General features: G+C 41.4%; 1 protein-coding gene across 1 annotated transcript in view; it reads right to left on the reverse strand.

The window, feature by feature from the left end:
- Positions 1-8,897: 8,897 nt before the first annotated feature.
- Positions 8,898-16,950, reverse strand: part of LOC146361485 (zinc finger protein GLI2-like) — a 98,690-nt gene continuing 90,637 nt past the window's right edge. Inside the window, exons 12-14 of the mRNA XM_084922024.1 lie at positions 16,118-16,396; positions 12,631-12,982; positions 8,898-11,665 (exon numbers count right to left, since the gene is read on the reverse strand). Of these exons, the coding sequence (XP_084778150.1) occupies positions 9,636-11,665; positions 12,631-12,982; positions 16,118-16,396 (2,661 nt within the window). The 3' untranslated portion in view covers positions 8,898-9,635. The remainder of the gene's footprint in view (positions 11,666-12,630; positions 12,983-16,117; positions 16,397-16,950) is intronic.

Here is a 16,950-nt window from a genome sequence, read left to right on the forward strand (position 1 = left end):
CCGGGGAACAGCTAGCGGGGCCTACGCTATCTTCGGCTGCACCAGCTACAGGGGCCTGGCTAGCTATGGGTGAATGAAGGGTGCGAAGCCGAGTCTCCAATTCAGTAATCCTGGCCTCCAGAGCTGCAAATATGCTACATTTGTTACAGATATCATTACTGCTAAAGGAGGCCGAGGAGTAACTAAACATCTGACACAATGAGCAAGAAAGTGCAGGAGGGACAGGTGAAGTAGCCATGGTGCTAACGAGTCGGCTACGAGCTAAGCTAAGCTAGCGAAACAGTACAGAGACAGTGAGTGAATACTTTGGCTATAAATTAGGTAGTGAGTACACAGAAAGTGTGGTTCGGATGAAGCACGTGAAGATTATACTATGAAAGAAGAATGTATTTAAAAGTTGTTAATTAAATTGCTAAGCAAATAAGCTACTCAGAAACACCACTGTGTTTGAGCAGGAACAGGAAGTGATACTCTACCGCAGAGCGAGCGAACACCAAGTGACAGCGCCACTAAGATCTGTAAATTTTTAAGTATTATATTTGCAAACAGTAAAATTAAAATTTGGGTTTTTTCTGTTTTGAAGCAAGTGTAAAGGATTAGCCGTATCTAATTATTGTCCTCTATGTGAACTGCAAGCAGTTTCTGTAGAAAAAGTCTCTCTGTAGGTCATTTTAGGCTTGTTCTTTTTTTTTTGGTGTTTACTTTACTGAGTGTCTGCTTGTGGCTGACTCCTTACTGACGTCTGATCATCTGTGGGCAGATACAAATGGAGACAAACATCCTCCTCAGCTGCCAGTTTGACCACAAGCTTCTGAAATTGATTCGTAAATTAATATTGTCTTCCAGCCTCAGCAGGCAGAGACTGAAATCTGGAGGGAATTTACATATTAGTCTAATAGAAATGAATGAGGCATCAGTGAGTGCAGAGCACTATCCATCATCTGCTCTGACACCAGGCGCAGGAGGAGAGAGTCGGCCTTGTTAGACTGTCACATGTGTAATAATAACGAAATAATGCAGAGCTGTGGAGATGTGATGTGGTGTCATCGCAAGGAAAAAGACAAGAAGAGGGGCGGTGGAGGTCAGAGCAGAAGAACAGTCTCCTTCACATCAGAGTGAGTCTGCTGGAATGAGTGTCACCACTGTGATGGAGCTGGTAGTCATTTACAATATCATCACTTTGACTCAGTGTCTGACCGCACAGAATGCGGGGACTCTCACATTCTTATGATGGTGGGTGGTGTCACTGGTGGTGCATGCTAAAAGAATGTACTGTGCAGGATTTTCAGGATTTGAGGAAACTAAGAAAAGTTAGTTTAAATGAATGAATCGGCCAACGAGCCAATGAAAAATAAACCTAGAAAAACCAACTGACATACCAAAGACAAAACAATAAAAAAAATCAACAAACAATAAACAAACCATGAAATCAATTTAATCAACTAAGAAAACAACCAATCAGTAAGCTAACAAACCCACCAACCAAACAACAAATTAACCTGAAAACCAAAAATAAACCAAACAAACTGCCCAACTATTGTAATAGACACGTAAACTGATCAACTTACAGATAAACCACCCTACAAACCAATAAACCATCAACAAATCATACCGACAAACCCAGCAACCAACTAAACAACAAATCAATGAGCCAACAACCAAACTAACCAAGGACTACCCAAAAACACTATCTATAAACCAAAACATAACCAATTTACAGACAAGCCAACCTACATAACAACAGAATCGCCAACAAATCAACCAACAAACTAACCTACAAACTAAACTGTTAATCAACCAACAAACCAGTAAACTAGCTATCACATAAAATAAACAAATTTGCCAAAAATTAATAATAAAAGAGCCAGCAAACCAACTGAATTACCCAACATTACCAACCCACCATCCGACCAACAAAATAACAAATAAACCTACTATTGAATCTACAAACAAAACAACCAGAACCAACAAATAAACTAACCGACATACAAAACAACCTACAAACTATGAAACAACTTTACTAAATGAATAAACTTAACATTAACTCATATGACAGAGTAACACAAGCAAAACAAGTAAAAACAAAAAGTCCAAAACACAAACTAACAAAACCAACCATCAAAACAACAAGCAAACTTGCCAACAATCACATAAAGCAACAAATTAAATTAAAAAATAACCAACCAGAAAACCTACAGAAAAAAACCAAAAACAACCAATAAAAAGCCAACAAATTAACAAATAGACTGAAAACAAACTAATCAACAGTAAAGCAAACGTAAATTAATAACTAGAAATCAGGAAATTAACTAACCAACAGACCAATGACATACAGCATATAGGGTTGTTTTTTGTTTTTTTTTTAAAGAAAAAAGAAAACTCAGTTTCCAAACCTTAGAATAACCTGCAATTTTTAATAAAATACTCAAACTATACCATATCTAAATATTTATTTAAAATATATGGTCTGAATGGTACTGGGGTGATTTCTCCAACTGATTGCCTGTTAGGTAAGGTGCTTTGGTCATGACAGGAGAGATACTATTCTTCAGCTAGCATCATGGGAACCCCTCGATTTAAAACCTGAAGTGATTTGCTGAAGATTTGCCTGGCGAGAAGCTGTTTGGATGTCTCTGCTTGTATTGGCCATTAAACTGTAAATGGACCTCGACCAATTTAAAAATGACTTTTTTCAGTCAGTGCATGAATTGAGGCCCTGTGTAAGATTTCAAAATGAGCTGTAGTCTGCTGTGAAATGCACCGTACAGCATTGATTTTAGCTGTTTCCACTTCCATTACTTTTAGTTAGCTGCTAACTCGTTGCTCAAGCCTTCAAGTCTTCTCATTTCTTAAATTAAAGCTTTTTTTTTTTTTTAGGTTACTTGACATACTCTCTCCGTATTATCAACTGGTTAGTACCACGTGGGGGTTTTGTACCCCTAGTTGGGAATTACTGATGCCATTTCCGTCTTCAGCTGCAGGCAGCTTTGCTAAGGTTTGAGTGTTTGCAAAAGCTTGTCGGTCATAAAGAGCCTGTCAAACTTGGAGCCCTGAGAGACGCCTGAGAATGTAGCATTCACTGTAAAAAACATTCCTCCGAAGGTCTTTAAACTCTCTGCAGACAGGCCTGTTTGTCGCCCCGCCATGAGCTCAGGCTGTAAAACGTCCACCCGCTGATGGTGCTGATTGGAGGTGACACTTGGGCACTTTTGGGGCTCGTTGTAGTTTGGACAAAATCTCTTTCCAGCTTTTGCTCTACGTACAATCTCTGAAAGATACATTTGAAGTTATTCTGGCTTTTTTTTTTAAACCCACCTTCAAGCACAACAATGTACTTTGGTTGTTACTGGATGGAAGTGTTAATGCCACTCTGGAGAATGATGCAAGTTCATGTTTCTGCTAACACCTAAAATATGAGTTTGAGGCACGAACCTGAAGCAGAATTTGTGACCTCACAGCTGTAGTTTGAAGTCCATCCTGCTCCAACAGCCAACACAAACACACACAGTGAAGTGAAGTGAAGTGGAAACATGAGCCTGGACGTCCAGTGATGTAGGAGACATCTGGTATGCAGCAGCTAAAGTTTAAAAATGAAAAATGCTCCTATATACATAGATTCTGGGTTTCTTTATGAGGGAGGAGGAGCAGATGTCACTTCAAGAATTTCCAACAGTTTTGCTGAACTTCTGAATGGCAGATTTAAGTGAAGCTGCCAGACTCATGTAATCATCTTCATTCTGTCCAATCTCAAACTGTGTTTGTCCGAGCTTTGTGTTTCTGCAGCATAATATTTTAGATAGATGGATTAAAAAAACAGACACATGAAGGGAAATAAGTCTGTGATTGACCTCATCCTGGGAAAACTGCAGATACACCTGATCAAGTCATTAAAATGAAGACTCAAAGACTGTAATGAATGTAGCAAAGCAGCGAAATACTGGAGGAATTTGTGGAAAATTATCTAGAATTTCTCTGATCTTTAACAATTTTGTAGTAACTGTATCTATAGGATATCTAGTGTGTGTCAGATTAACCAATTATAGACTTCTGTTGTTGCATGACTTTGTTAGAGATGCAGTGGTGGCTCCAAAAGTGAGTCAATCCCTATTGACTTCCATATTAAAATGTCCACCTTTACAGAAATAAACATATTTATAGCCTGATATAAAAACAAGCCTCTCTCACTGACAGGTAGCAGCTAATTGGAGTCCCTGAACTGGGCCTCTGGAATGTGTTTGTGCTGATGGAGCCTTTTGGAACATTTCTAATACAATTATTTCATAAATAATGTGGCTTTCAGTTAGTTAAATTGTCTTTAATTTTAAGCTTTTGATGTACTTTTCTCCTTTTATTCAGAAAGAGCTTAAAACCTTCCAACAGCTGACTAAACTTTACCAACAGAATGTGACAAGTCAATGAAATCATAACTTTATGTCCAAGACACTAACGGTTGTGAACAGAAGTTTAGATATACGATTGTCATGGTAATTTGGGGCTTTTAATGATTTCTTCAAACTGTTCTTTTTCCAGACTGGGATGATTGTACAGCCCAGTGATGCTGGTGTTCCAGCACTTTCCAGTTAATGGCAGCCTTGAGTCTTGGTGTTTCCTGGGTTGTTCCTGAACATATTAACCAATTTCCTCTCATCTCAGGGTGTCTGTTTGGGTCTTCTTGCAGAGCTTGGCAAAGCAATGACGCATCACAATAACTTGTATTTAAGTACAGTTGTTTTGAACTCATGATCATGGAATCTGCAGTTGTTTAGAAATGGCTTCCCAACCTTCCCAACTTGTGTAAATCTACACTGGATCTACATTAGATCTTCATTGACTTTCTTGGACTCTCTCATTGTTCTAAGTATTGATCAGTCCAGTGAGTGCCGTCAAACAAATCCTTCTTATGCTGCAAGAGAAACTAGCAAGTGTGGTCAATCATAATGACTAATGAGAAGTTAATAGGCTTTAGCATTGTCAGGTTAAAATATATTGTAGAGCCTTTTGACCCAAAAAGATCAGAGAAAATTCAAAATAAATTCGAACCCAGGTATTGTTTATTAAAGACATTAAAGATGTTTGCTGTACGATCATTACACTCCTGTAAAAGAATTCAAAAAAAGCATTAAAAGCCAAAAATTGCCGTGACCCTTATGCCCATGATAAATGGATGTAAGCCTCTGACCACAGCTGTATGTATTAGATTGCAAAGATAACGACTTTAACAAAGTTAAAATGTGGCTGTCACCTTGCAAAAGTGATCAGATTATGCAGCTTGGAAAACAAAGAACTTGGAAACATTAGATTAATTAGAACGAGTTGTATGCAAATCTTAAATAACTCATTAAGGCTTAAATTAAAAACCAAATAAGAATTTAAAGCCAGGTTAGGGCAGGTTCTCTGCTGCAAAACATCCCCAGTCATTGTTTTTTCCCTAACAAAGTTACAGTACAGTCATACTTCATGAGTGCTGAAACCCGTCTTTCATCTTCCTCACTCAGTTATCACCATCAATAAATGAAGGTGCTGTTAATGCACCATCTTTGCGAGTCTTATCTCCACCTCTTGTTCGGGCCCTGGTTGTATTTCACAGCCCGGGGCTATTTTCTTTCTCACTTCACATCTCTGAGAGGAGAAGGAATTCCAGTGGCAGAAGCAATCACAAGCTCCAGATCAAACGTATCCTCGGCTGAATTCCTTGACAGACTAAAATCATTTGTTCCTCTCGCTAACGCTCAGCGCTGCGTCCCTGGCATCGCTCGCTCCTCTCAGCTGGTTTGTTTTATGTGGTTTCAGCAGCCGAGTCCTCTGGGCCGCTCTGTCAGAGCCAATATTGGAATACACACAGGCTAACTGCAGCAGCAGCCGCCGCTCTGCACTCATCGAGCCCTTTCGCCTCCTGTTAGCGTCCTTTTTCATCAGCTTACCACTGAGGATTTACATTATGTCAAGCCTGTTCTCGCCGGCAAGGCAAGACGAGGTCAGGGGAAGTTATTTCAAAGCCGCCCTGAAAGAGGTCGTCTTAAGAATGTGTTGGCGCCTCAGCCTGACATTCAACAAGGAAGGAGTGAAGAAAGTGCGTTGTCGGCACGGGGTGTGGGAACATGGCTTCAAAGACGAAAGTTTTGTTGTTGAATTATTGAAGCGATCAACATTCCTCCTCCTCCTCCTGCAGGAAATGATCAAGGGGCGGACTGATGAATAATAATATTTACTCAGCCACAGCGAGAACCAGGAGACGACAGAACCTGTTGGAAAACAGACTGAGTTGACGCTTTATTTGATTTACATGAGAGTAGGCTTTATGTTTTTGGACTGGGCTCATTACCAGAGCAGTTGTTAGCAAAAAGGTGGAATGAAATTGATAGCCGTCCTCTTGCTGCTTCAGTTTGACAGGTGATCGATTCAAGTAAAACCCTGAACCTGAACCTTTGACCCTACATTTGTCTGCCATATTTTGGGATTTGGAATGACAGTACCATCCAGCTATGGGACTACAGAACTGTGGCCTTCATGCTTACCAGATCTCAACTTGACTGAACAGCTATGGTGAAAAGTAAATGGACTGTTTCTTTTATAGCACTTTTCAACTCTACTTGAGCACACACTTGTTCATACAACATGCCTTATTCACCCATTCACACTTTATCGTACAAACACTTTTTTCTCCTCCTAAGTGTTTTCTATCTAACATTTACACTCCAATGGACTCATTGAAAAGCAATTTTGGATTCAGTATGTTGCCCTTAGATACTTAAAACTGGAGACTGGAGCACCCAAAGAACGATTACCAATCTTCTGATTAGTAGATGACCTGCTCTACCTCCTGAGCCCCACCCCACATGGTAGATGCTGGACCTTCCAGCATTATTGTTAAAGCACTAAAGGAGGGTATAGTATAAGGGTTGGAGGAACAGGGATCATCCCTCTAGTAGATCTCAACACTTGAGAATTAGTGCGAAGGAATACCAAAACACCTGACTACAAAGAATCTTCCTAACATACTTTAACCATGTTCATAAATTACAAACTACATAAGATTTTGAGAGAATCAGGTCCAGATCATAATCTGTGCATAAAAGTCACTGTGGACATCACTATGTTGGTTTTAGGCTAGAGTCATGTTGGTTTGAGGGTCCTAGAAGTGACTGTATATGGATGAGTGGCTGTTAAGTTATCAGCTGGCTTGGTTAGCAGGATGTATTGACAAACTGTATATATGCATCACATAGACACAGATAACTGGTAATTAAGTAATATTCAAATAAAATCCTAGAAATTTATTTACAAAAAGTAGAGCAAAGACTTCTTAGATGGTCTGTAAGTACAGTTAACTGCACAGGAGGTATATTATTGGTCAGATAATTCTATTGAAATGTTCCAACAGCACAAACAAGGTCCAGAAGTCCAGTTCAGGGACTCCAATTAGTTAAGGTGAAGCCTGGCCACCTGTGTCACCAACCGTGTGTGAGTAAATAATACTTTTAAGCCTTAATAACATTTAAACAAGTGAGTTGTAAAAAATAACTTATGATGGCCACTTGCTTGGTGCTAATGCTCTAGACTTGCTTTATCTCACGTGGGTGTGTGGGACATTATATGGTCTTAATTATGTGAAAGTGAAAAGGTTAAAGACTGTCTAGTCCTATTTTGTTGGACTTCAGGGGTGGGCAATTCATTTTCCCAAGGAGCCACATGAAAAACTGGGACTGTTTAGGAGGACTAATAGGTCCACCAGTAGAGCCCCTTCACAACAGTCCCAGTTTCTCATGTGACCCCTTGAAGAAATGAGTTGCCCACCCCTGCCAAATAATTGTAATGCCTTGCAAAGTTCAGGACTGTGGTACAAACCAACTTTAGAGACCATCCTGCAAAAAACAAAAGCAAACGCTTACATTAAAGCGGAACCATTTTAAAACATCTTAAACACTCCAGCCCTGAACATCTCTAGGGATTAGAGATTGTGAAAATGCAAATGTCCAAAGGAGTCACAGTTTACATTAGCCAGTCTTGTTTGAGAATGTGATCAATGCGCAGGTAAGAAACCAGTTCGCTCAGTGGTACTGATAATGTGTGCTGCACCTTGCATGCTGTCATGATCGCTACCTTGACCAAACCAGAGTTCTTTCAGCAGTGAGAATAGGTCTGAAGTTGATTATTTTGTGCTACATGTAACTTCTCCCCACACCATCATGTGTGAAAACAGCTTAAATCAGGCACACTTTGAGCTAAATACAAACTGAGCTGGATACAAACCTTTGGTATTTTCTAGAGATATCTTGGATTTATATCTATATATCTATATATTTATTTATAAAATAAATATCTTGTTGGAATGGCTTGTGACAATCACATTTATGAGAATAAAAGTTTGACATTGTATAGCTCTGCAAACATCATAAAGAGCTGGTTGGGCTCAGTTGGTTTCTTTAATTGTTACAAAAATGGTCCTTAAGCCCTACAATACACATTAAAACTACATTTTTAGGCCTGTCATTTATATTTTGTTGGAATATTGGATGCTTAAGTTAATCATGGCTAAAGTAATCCCAGCCAGCCAAAGGCTGAAGCTTCAGATTGCTCCAAACGCTCTGTTTCATACATTATTTTTCTACTCTTAGATCTTTATGATGTTAGAGAGAGTGGATGTCAGTAACCCAGGCAATTATAGACATACAAGCTCAATTGGCCTGCTTTCAAAGCCTTCTGTTGGGCCCAGGAAAAAAAAATGCTTGAAATTGGCTAAGTAGGTGCATTTTAAACATTAATATTGCTCTTTGCATGGCATTGCATGGTGTTTCCTAAACTACAGCCAAATAGTTTTTTTATATACTGAAAAAAAAATGTATTTCTGATTCTGCTGTGGATAATCTGGGCTGGAAGGACAACACAAAACACATGCATTTAAAAAAATCAAAGTCAATACTGTATTTCTTAGAAATATACAAAGGATATTTACATATAACGAGCACAACAAACTGTTTTCAACAGTGTAAAAAAGAAGAAAGCTTGAGTCTCTGCTCTGAAGTCTTCTCCTCTTCTCTCTGTGAGAGCACGGCCAAGTTATCAATAATTCCAGTCACAAATCAAGTCTCTGATGCCCAAATCTGAGATGCCACAGTTAATCTCAGCAGCAATGCAGCAATCAAATCACAGCTCACCGAGGGAAGTGGCTGTAAACTTGATGATAGATGGAAAAAAAAGAATAGTGAACTGTTTTCTCCTGGACAAATATTAAAGTTGAACTCAAGTAATTTACAGTGTGAAAGGTTTTAATTGAGTACACAGATAATTACCTGGTTGAATTTGCACGTTTTTTGAATATAACTATACGCACAACATGTGTTTGTTGTATCTGAGGCAGGCACTTAGTAAACTGATCTTACTGCAGACCTGTACAACAACTGAATAAACTCCCTTGTTCATCATTTTTGCTACCTAAGGCAAAAAAAACAAAGAATGATATGGCTTTTTGAAAAGACTAAAAAAACTGCCATTTTAAATAATTCATAAACAAGACTGTACAAGGAAACAACAGGCAGGCTACAGAAGCTTTCAGCTCACAATCACATCAATTCCAACTGCGGGGTTGAAGGGTTATTCTGCATCAGGGGTTCAAAATGTCTGCACACAGTTTGAGGCTAAGACATCAAGTTGAGGAACTTGCTCTCCTCTGCTAGAGCAGTCAGCAGTGAGCTCATGTCCCCGATGGCCATGTTCCCTGTCCCCGCAGGCACCGAAGGCAACGTGACCGAGTTCCTGGGCGTCGTGAGGCGAGAGGAGCTCTGGGACAAACTCTGGAGCAGACCTGGACTTAGCGTTCCCGACATGAGGCTAGAGTGATCCCCATCATCCAGCATGCTATCAAAGTCTATTTGTGCCTGCTCCAGTGCTGTGGTGCAGTCACTGGTTCTTGCCGTCTGATTGGCGCTTGAAGTGGGAGGCACCACCTTGTTACAGTTTACATTACCATTAGGCTCATATACTTGAATCTGCCCCGTGTAGTACAAGGCATTGTCATTAGCATTATTGCTGCGGTGAAGTCCTAAAACTCCAGCAGTGGATAATTCGGAGTTAGCATTAGCAGCTTGCATCATTTGCTGCGTAACTTTTGGAACTGAAGGGTTCTTGTTCAGAGATCTCGGTTCGGTTGGTGGCCTTGGCTGAAAATTGTTCTGATTTCCAACTTGTGAGGGATTTGGGGAGTTCATGTTACATATCGATGTGTCAGTGTGTTCAATTTTTATCTGCACAGGCTGAAATCCAGCATCAGCAAAGTGCAAGTCAAAGGTCTCCATGTCACATGACTCCTGTTTGCAGTTGCTCCCACTAATGGTGTTAATGCAAGGCTTATAGGTGGTGTTACCATTCCTGTCATAGGGCTGGATGCCTTCATTTAACAGGGCTTCATTGAGATTCGATGGCTGCTGGAATCCTTGTTGCTGGAGGCAGTTTGCTCCTGGCTCGGAGTTCAGCTGAATGTACCTCTGCTGCATTGTGAGGTTCTGATTCAACTGCTGGTTGGAACTGAAATGGTTGCTAAGAGATCCAAAATTGTGGTTTTGCTGGAGCACAGCCAGGTTCCCTCGGACCTGTAGTCTGGAGTACTCCTGGGAGGCATCCATGAGTCCTGAACTTGCTGGAACATTGGATGGCGAAGGTGGACACATCTGTTGCTGTTGACCTGGACTATTCCTCGAAGTGGGTAAAATCTGTGAGAGTACATTCACAATAGCCATCCTTCTCTGACTGAAGTGCTGCTGCTGGATAGCCGAGGCTCCTTGGAAATCTTCATTTGTCTTGTCTCCATTATCAGGGATGTGACTTGTTGTTGTCTCCATGGTAGCATTCTCTGAAATGCTTGGTGGTCGCAGACTATAAGGGTAACGGTGAAGACCTCCATCTGATCGATGACAGTCTTGCTGAGATAAACGTCGGTGATCTGCTGCAGGAGGTGGACAAGGCTGGATTGTCACCCTTCCACTCAGCGTGCCCATGCTGTTGTAGCGGTGCAACTGCGACTGGTTTAAAGTTTCTGGGGCAACCTGTCTCACAGGGTCACTGGCTCGACGGGGGATGTTAGATGGGACTTCGTGGGGCATCAAACTTCTTGTGGCATAGCTGCTGTACTGTCTAAAAGGCAGGCCTTTGTTGGTGGAGGGTTTCTGGGAGTCCTCATACAGGGCTGCATGGGATTTCAGACACATTTGGTCCATATATGGAAGAGGTGTAGGTGGTACGCCCCCAGTGGCAGCTGCATATTTTGCCTTGAGACGGTAGTGCTGGGCTGGGGTCAGGCTCAGAGGGCTGGGAAGACCCACTGCTCCAAACACTCCTGCTCCTCCGCTACTCCCACCACACTGACTGGCCTGACTTGAGCGCCGTGAGATGTCGGCAGAGATGGGGTCGTAGGAGTCCGCAGAGCTGATGTTGCTGGGGCGGTTGGCACCAAATTGTGAGGCCTGGCTGGAGCGCCGACTGGAGAAACAAGGGGAGATGCCTGAGGAGCGGCGACTGAGGGTGTAGACTGAGCTCAAGGTGCTGGAAGTGCTGTCACGTCTCTCGGAAAGGTTTTCTAGCACAGTCATTTTACTAGAGCTCAGTTCACCAAAGCTAGAACCAGGGAAGGACACTGGACCCCCACCCATATTTTGGCTCTCCAGGAGGGAACCTGTGAACAAACAGATGAGAATGAGAAACTCTAGATCTAGAGCTACTTTGTCAAGCTTGTGGAGCTTTTTTTCAGGTATTTTTAAACTCAATCGAACAAACATAAAATACTAGGAACTTGCTAGTGGACCAAATGTAGTGCGTTTCATTGAATTAGATTCTATCTGAGGGGGCAGTGGGTGTATGTGTTCATATGAAAGAAGGTGCACCTGCTCTTTCTACGTCAATTAATGCCACAAGTAATACCACATATACTTTTTCCGCAATAAAAAACAGATCAATATTCAGATAGCTCACTGGGCAGTTTCTCATTCTAGTCCATGGTCTAGATGAAAGTCCTTTGTTGTGTTCTGCAGCTTCAGTGAGTTCAGCACAGCAGCATAAACCTCCATCCTCCAGAGTAGAAGGACTACCACTCAGAACTGGAAAAGCACCTGAATAATGTGAAGGATCCCTGGGTCTGCCTTGGTTGGACATACTTGAAACATCTCTCTCAGGTGTCCAGTCAGATACTTTGGGTACCAGGGAAGGACTCCATGTAATCATGTTCATTTTATTAATCTTCTCCTAAATGACTGAGCTCATCACCTCCAAAGCTGGTCTCAGACAAAGTGCTAAGGAAGCTCAGCACGTATCCATGATCCTATTGTTTCTACCTACAGCTTATGGCCATGGATGAGGATGGAACAAAGATGGATCTAGTAAACTGACAGTTTCAACCTTCACACTCAGTTCTTCTGCACGGTTATAGGAGGATTGTCCAAGTAAAGTCCTGTCCAAGTCTATTCATGTGTGGGAAACATTGAAGTAAAGTGTCCACCTGCTTACTAATTAGTTCTTGGATTGGAAACCAAATCACCTAAGAAAAGTGTTAACTATGGAAAAGATTCTATATTTTTAATGAAAGGTTGAAGTGAAGTGAATAACTGTCAAAGCAGCTTTAATCTAGACTTTCTATCAACTCACCGCCTGCCAGTATGGGTGGGAGCTTCGTCCCGAGGACCACAGGTGGTGTTGGGTTGTTGGTCCACTGGCAGGAGTCCCTCACTGTCTTCAGTTTCTCCTTCTTGAGATGCTCCAGGCGCTGGCTGGTGCTGAATTGCTTTCTAAAGCGAAGACCCACCGCTGCGACCCCACTGGTGGAATCTTCAAAGCCCAAGGACTCCACAAATGGCAGGTCATCCAGGGTGCTGAGGTCCCCTAGGCTCCCCCCGCTGTGCGCCGCCATCTCTACTCCACTGTCATTGTTGGTGGCACTGCCAAGTGGTGATGGTTCGCTGCTACATGATGACTGACCGCCAGGGCTGGACTGATACATCTATGAAGAAAGAAGAGAAAGAGAATGCAGAAAATGAGATTTAAAAAAAAGAACATGAGCAAAACAGAAAGAGACACAATAGTTTGTCCTAAAAACAGTTTTTCTGTAGTAGAACAAAAGTGGGACAGTGGTTAACATGGCATGAAAAACAGTGAATCAGTGAGTCTTTTATCCTCCCCCAGCTTAATTGTAAATAATGAGTGTGTTTTTTGGGGATGGGGGTGAAGAGGTGGGGGCGCACCACAGATTACAGACTGTCTTAGTCTGTCTGTGAATTAGAAATGGGCAGGATGAAAGGCTGCTTGAGCCTGAGCCAGAGCGCCGGGCCAATCATCACAACATGTGATCACATTTCCCTCTCCAAAAAATCAACTGTCAGGGTGGAGGCTGCTCAAGCATTTAGGTGAAGCTTGTTGTTCTCTTACCTTCACAACTATATCTTTCAATGTTAGTCTTGTTTACGTCAAATTCGAGTTAACAGAGGGTTTAACATGATGACAAACCTCTCCAGTCGGACTAAGGACAGCAATGATTAGACGGTGTATATCCACTGCCTGGCCTGTTTCCTTGCAGTCTCTAATATATTCGCTGCTAAAAAAGCTGTCTTGATCACAGCTTGCTGGTTGGCTCAGTTTGCACAACCAATTCCCAGTGTTTGAATATTCATCCAGGAGTGACTTTTATCATGGTCTGTGATGGGTGTTTGATAGGTCTCTGCTGTGAATGTAATTCTGTGTAATGGAAAAATGTACACCGTAGTACCATTACGAGATAACAACGTCATGTATAAATAACTCCCTGCTTGTTTCAGATGACTAAAATCTCAGAAACTAACTGGATGCAATTAATTCCAATTTAATTACACAAATTAAACAAACCCCATTAAAAAAAACAAAACAAGAAAAGCTACTTCAATAAGAGATTAGGCAATGTAGAGTTGTTTTTAATATTCTACCCTGAAAATGATTAAAGTCCTTCTTGACTTTTGGTACTTTAAACAGCTGTTACTGAAATAGGGCAGGGCTTCTCAGACGTTAATCAAGGAGCAGCCCCCATGCCAGAGGTTAAGCCCAGTGCTTTGGAGTCAATGAAATTGACCTTTCCACCATGTTTGTGTTTTGTGTGCCTTTTGGCATGTTTTAGATGCAATTATCTGACATATTTGGCTGTTTTGATGAGTGAAATTACAGAGTTTATTTTTTGGGTAGTGGCTTCATCCATTTTGTATATATAGCCTATGGCAAAAATGGCAAATATATGGCAAGTTACAAAGTCTTATCAAGCAAATTACAGTGAAAAAAAAACTGCAGTTTTATCAATAAAATGCTCTGTTTGTCTTGCTGGAATACCAGCATTAAAAAGAAAAGCATGAGACTTAAAGTATTTCTAGCAGTATTTCAAGTTTTTTAGATTATACTGCAGTTGCTAAAAACGAAACTTCTGAACCTGACTCAACGTGATTACACACAAGTCTATTACACACTTGCATAAATCAACGGTTTATGAAATGTGACCATTTTTGGATTATACAGTACTGTGCAAAAGTCTTGAGCCTCACATCATTTCTTTAGACTTAGCTAGGAAAAGGGGAACAACTGGACTCGTAAATGGAAATAAAGCATACGGCAATTCAAATGAGCTGGAAAGGAAGGCAGGTTTCTTTCCATTTCATTAATGACTGATAGTGCTGCACCGTGGGTTTCTTTTACGGCACTGGTAGTGTGTTTGGGATCATCATGCTGAAAAAGGTGCTTATATCAATCAGATGCTTTTCAAAAAATATTGCATGGTGGATCACAGTTTGATGGTACTTTTCTCTGTTCATATCTCATCAATTTTGACAAGATCTCCAACACCACTGAGTTATATGCAGCCCAAAACCATGACAGAGCCTCCACCGTGTTTTACAGATGTCTGTGGACACTCACTGTTGTACTTCTCTCCTGACCACATCTGTACATACTGATAATGATTTTCACCACAGATTTTTTTATTTGGATTCATCACTCTATCAGAGCTGCTGCTTGGTTCCCTTCATTAAAAATGGCTTCTTATCAGCCAAACTTCCATTGAGACCATTTCTGATGAGGCTTCAGTGAAGGGCCAGATACATCTTAATATTTTCAAGGACACACTGCACACCATGATGGGTTATGACAAGTTTTCAGCTAATAGCTCTTTGGGAATCACCTTGGTGCAAAAATTCTATTTTTTTTGGTCTGTCTTTGGCACATAAATTATATGTTTATGTGACAGGCAGCTCGTAATAAAGTGGCCAAAGATGCAATTCAAAATATGTTCTTTGCTAACTTGTTTGATTCAGGTGTGTTGACACAGGGTGTCAGCACACCTGAATCAAATGATTAGTTCATTACCAGCCCTCTGGAGAACCTCAAGACATGTTGACGTCATTTAGCCATTTAAATCAGCTGTGTTGGATCAAGGACAACCCTGGTGTAGACACAACACTGTTTCTTCTGTTGAGAGTTAACAATCCTCTGGAAATGGACAGGTACAAGGAATGGAATGAAAATTAATGAAAAAGTAGCCAGTGTTTTAAAAAAAAAATTGAAAGACCTTCAAAGAGCCTGAACAAATATTGCTCACGGCCACTTTAAAACATTACAAGGAAATCTGGCACCTTGGAATGAAAATGAGGAAAGGAATGGGAGAGGGTAATGAGGCATAACTCAAGATGGCTTTACAACAAGAGTGGGGAGAATAAACCTGGAGGTGTTTGGGACTTTGAAGCTGCTGTTCTTTGGTCATAATGTAATTTTGGAAGTGGATCAGTGTAATGGAAAGGAAGGAAGTTGAAAGATGGTAAATAAAAAGGACTTTAAATAATGTACAATAGTTATAAGCCACAGATGAGCTCACCTCAGTAAGGTCTGTCCATAAGGAAAGTCAGAAAGGAGAGAGAAATGAAAACAATGAGGCAGGAAGCTGAAGAAAGGTTAGAACAAAAAGGCATGCTGGACTAAAAGAAGAGAAATAAGAGAAATACTTCATTAAACAAAAGAGGTTTATACTAGAGTTGTTAGACTCAAAAGCTGTGTAGTAAAGTCAGCATGCAGTACATAACTCGTCTAACTTTGTGCGCCTGTGTGTGTGTGCAGATTTGAGCGGTCTTACCATAGAGTTTTCTGTCTTGATGGATTTGACCTGCAGGTAGTCCTCCACACCTCTGGGGGAGCTGTTATCCAATATTTTGTCTTCCCTGTGGGTTCGCTCTCTTGGACCCGTCTCATTTTCGCTGTTCTCCCGGGGTGGCGGTGGCCTGGGTGGCAGGTCGCTGCGCTGCTTCTTGGTGACGTGGGCCTCAGGGCCGTGCACTGTCTTCACGTGCTTCCTGAGAGAGCTGGGATCAGTGTAGCGCTTGGTGCACCCGGGGATCTTACATACGTAAGGTTTCTGTAGGTGCAGAGAAAAAATTATTCAACGCCGAAAAAAAAGACTGAAAACTACCGAAAACTGCAGTTCCCAAATGTTATGGTGGCCACATCCATCTTTATATATACAGTCATTAGAGGCTGCATATTCACTGTGAGGGTACATAGTGAACTGTGACTCCAGCAGGCTGTGCGGATCTGCTGTCAACAGCTGTTAGCACTGAACGTTTAATGAGGAAATCAGCAGAAACAATCAGTGACTTTGGGATTTCTCAGCAGTCAGAGGCAACCTGCAGGTTTTAACTCCCTCTCTAATGCTGTAGACCTGTTTTTATTGAGTTGTATCTGAGCTGCATGTGAGCAGCTCAGTGTGACCGTGGGCTGTTGCAGCGATGCCGAATTCCCACTCTGCAGTCCCACTGAGCGCTCTGAAACACTGCCAGGATTCATTTTCTGCTCCTGCAGGTGGTCTGGCTCCTGTAGGGGCAGCAAGCATGATTCGCCCTAATGCATTGTGGGCCGTGGAGCTCATTATGCCTCCACCTCATTATTTACTCACAAATGTCTGCAAGACTT

This window comes from Perissodus microlepis, chromosome 23 (genome assembly GCF_051167445.1).
Source record: "Perissodus microlepis isolate ML-2025 ecotype Zambia chromosome 23, ASM5116744v1, whole genome shotgun sequence".
Classification (NCBI taxonomy): Eukaryota; Metazoa; Chordata; class Actinopteri; order Cichliformes; family Cichlidae; genus Perissodus; species Perissodus microlepis.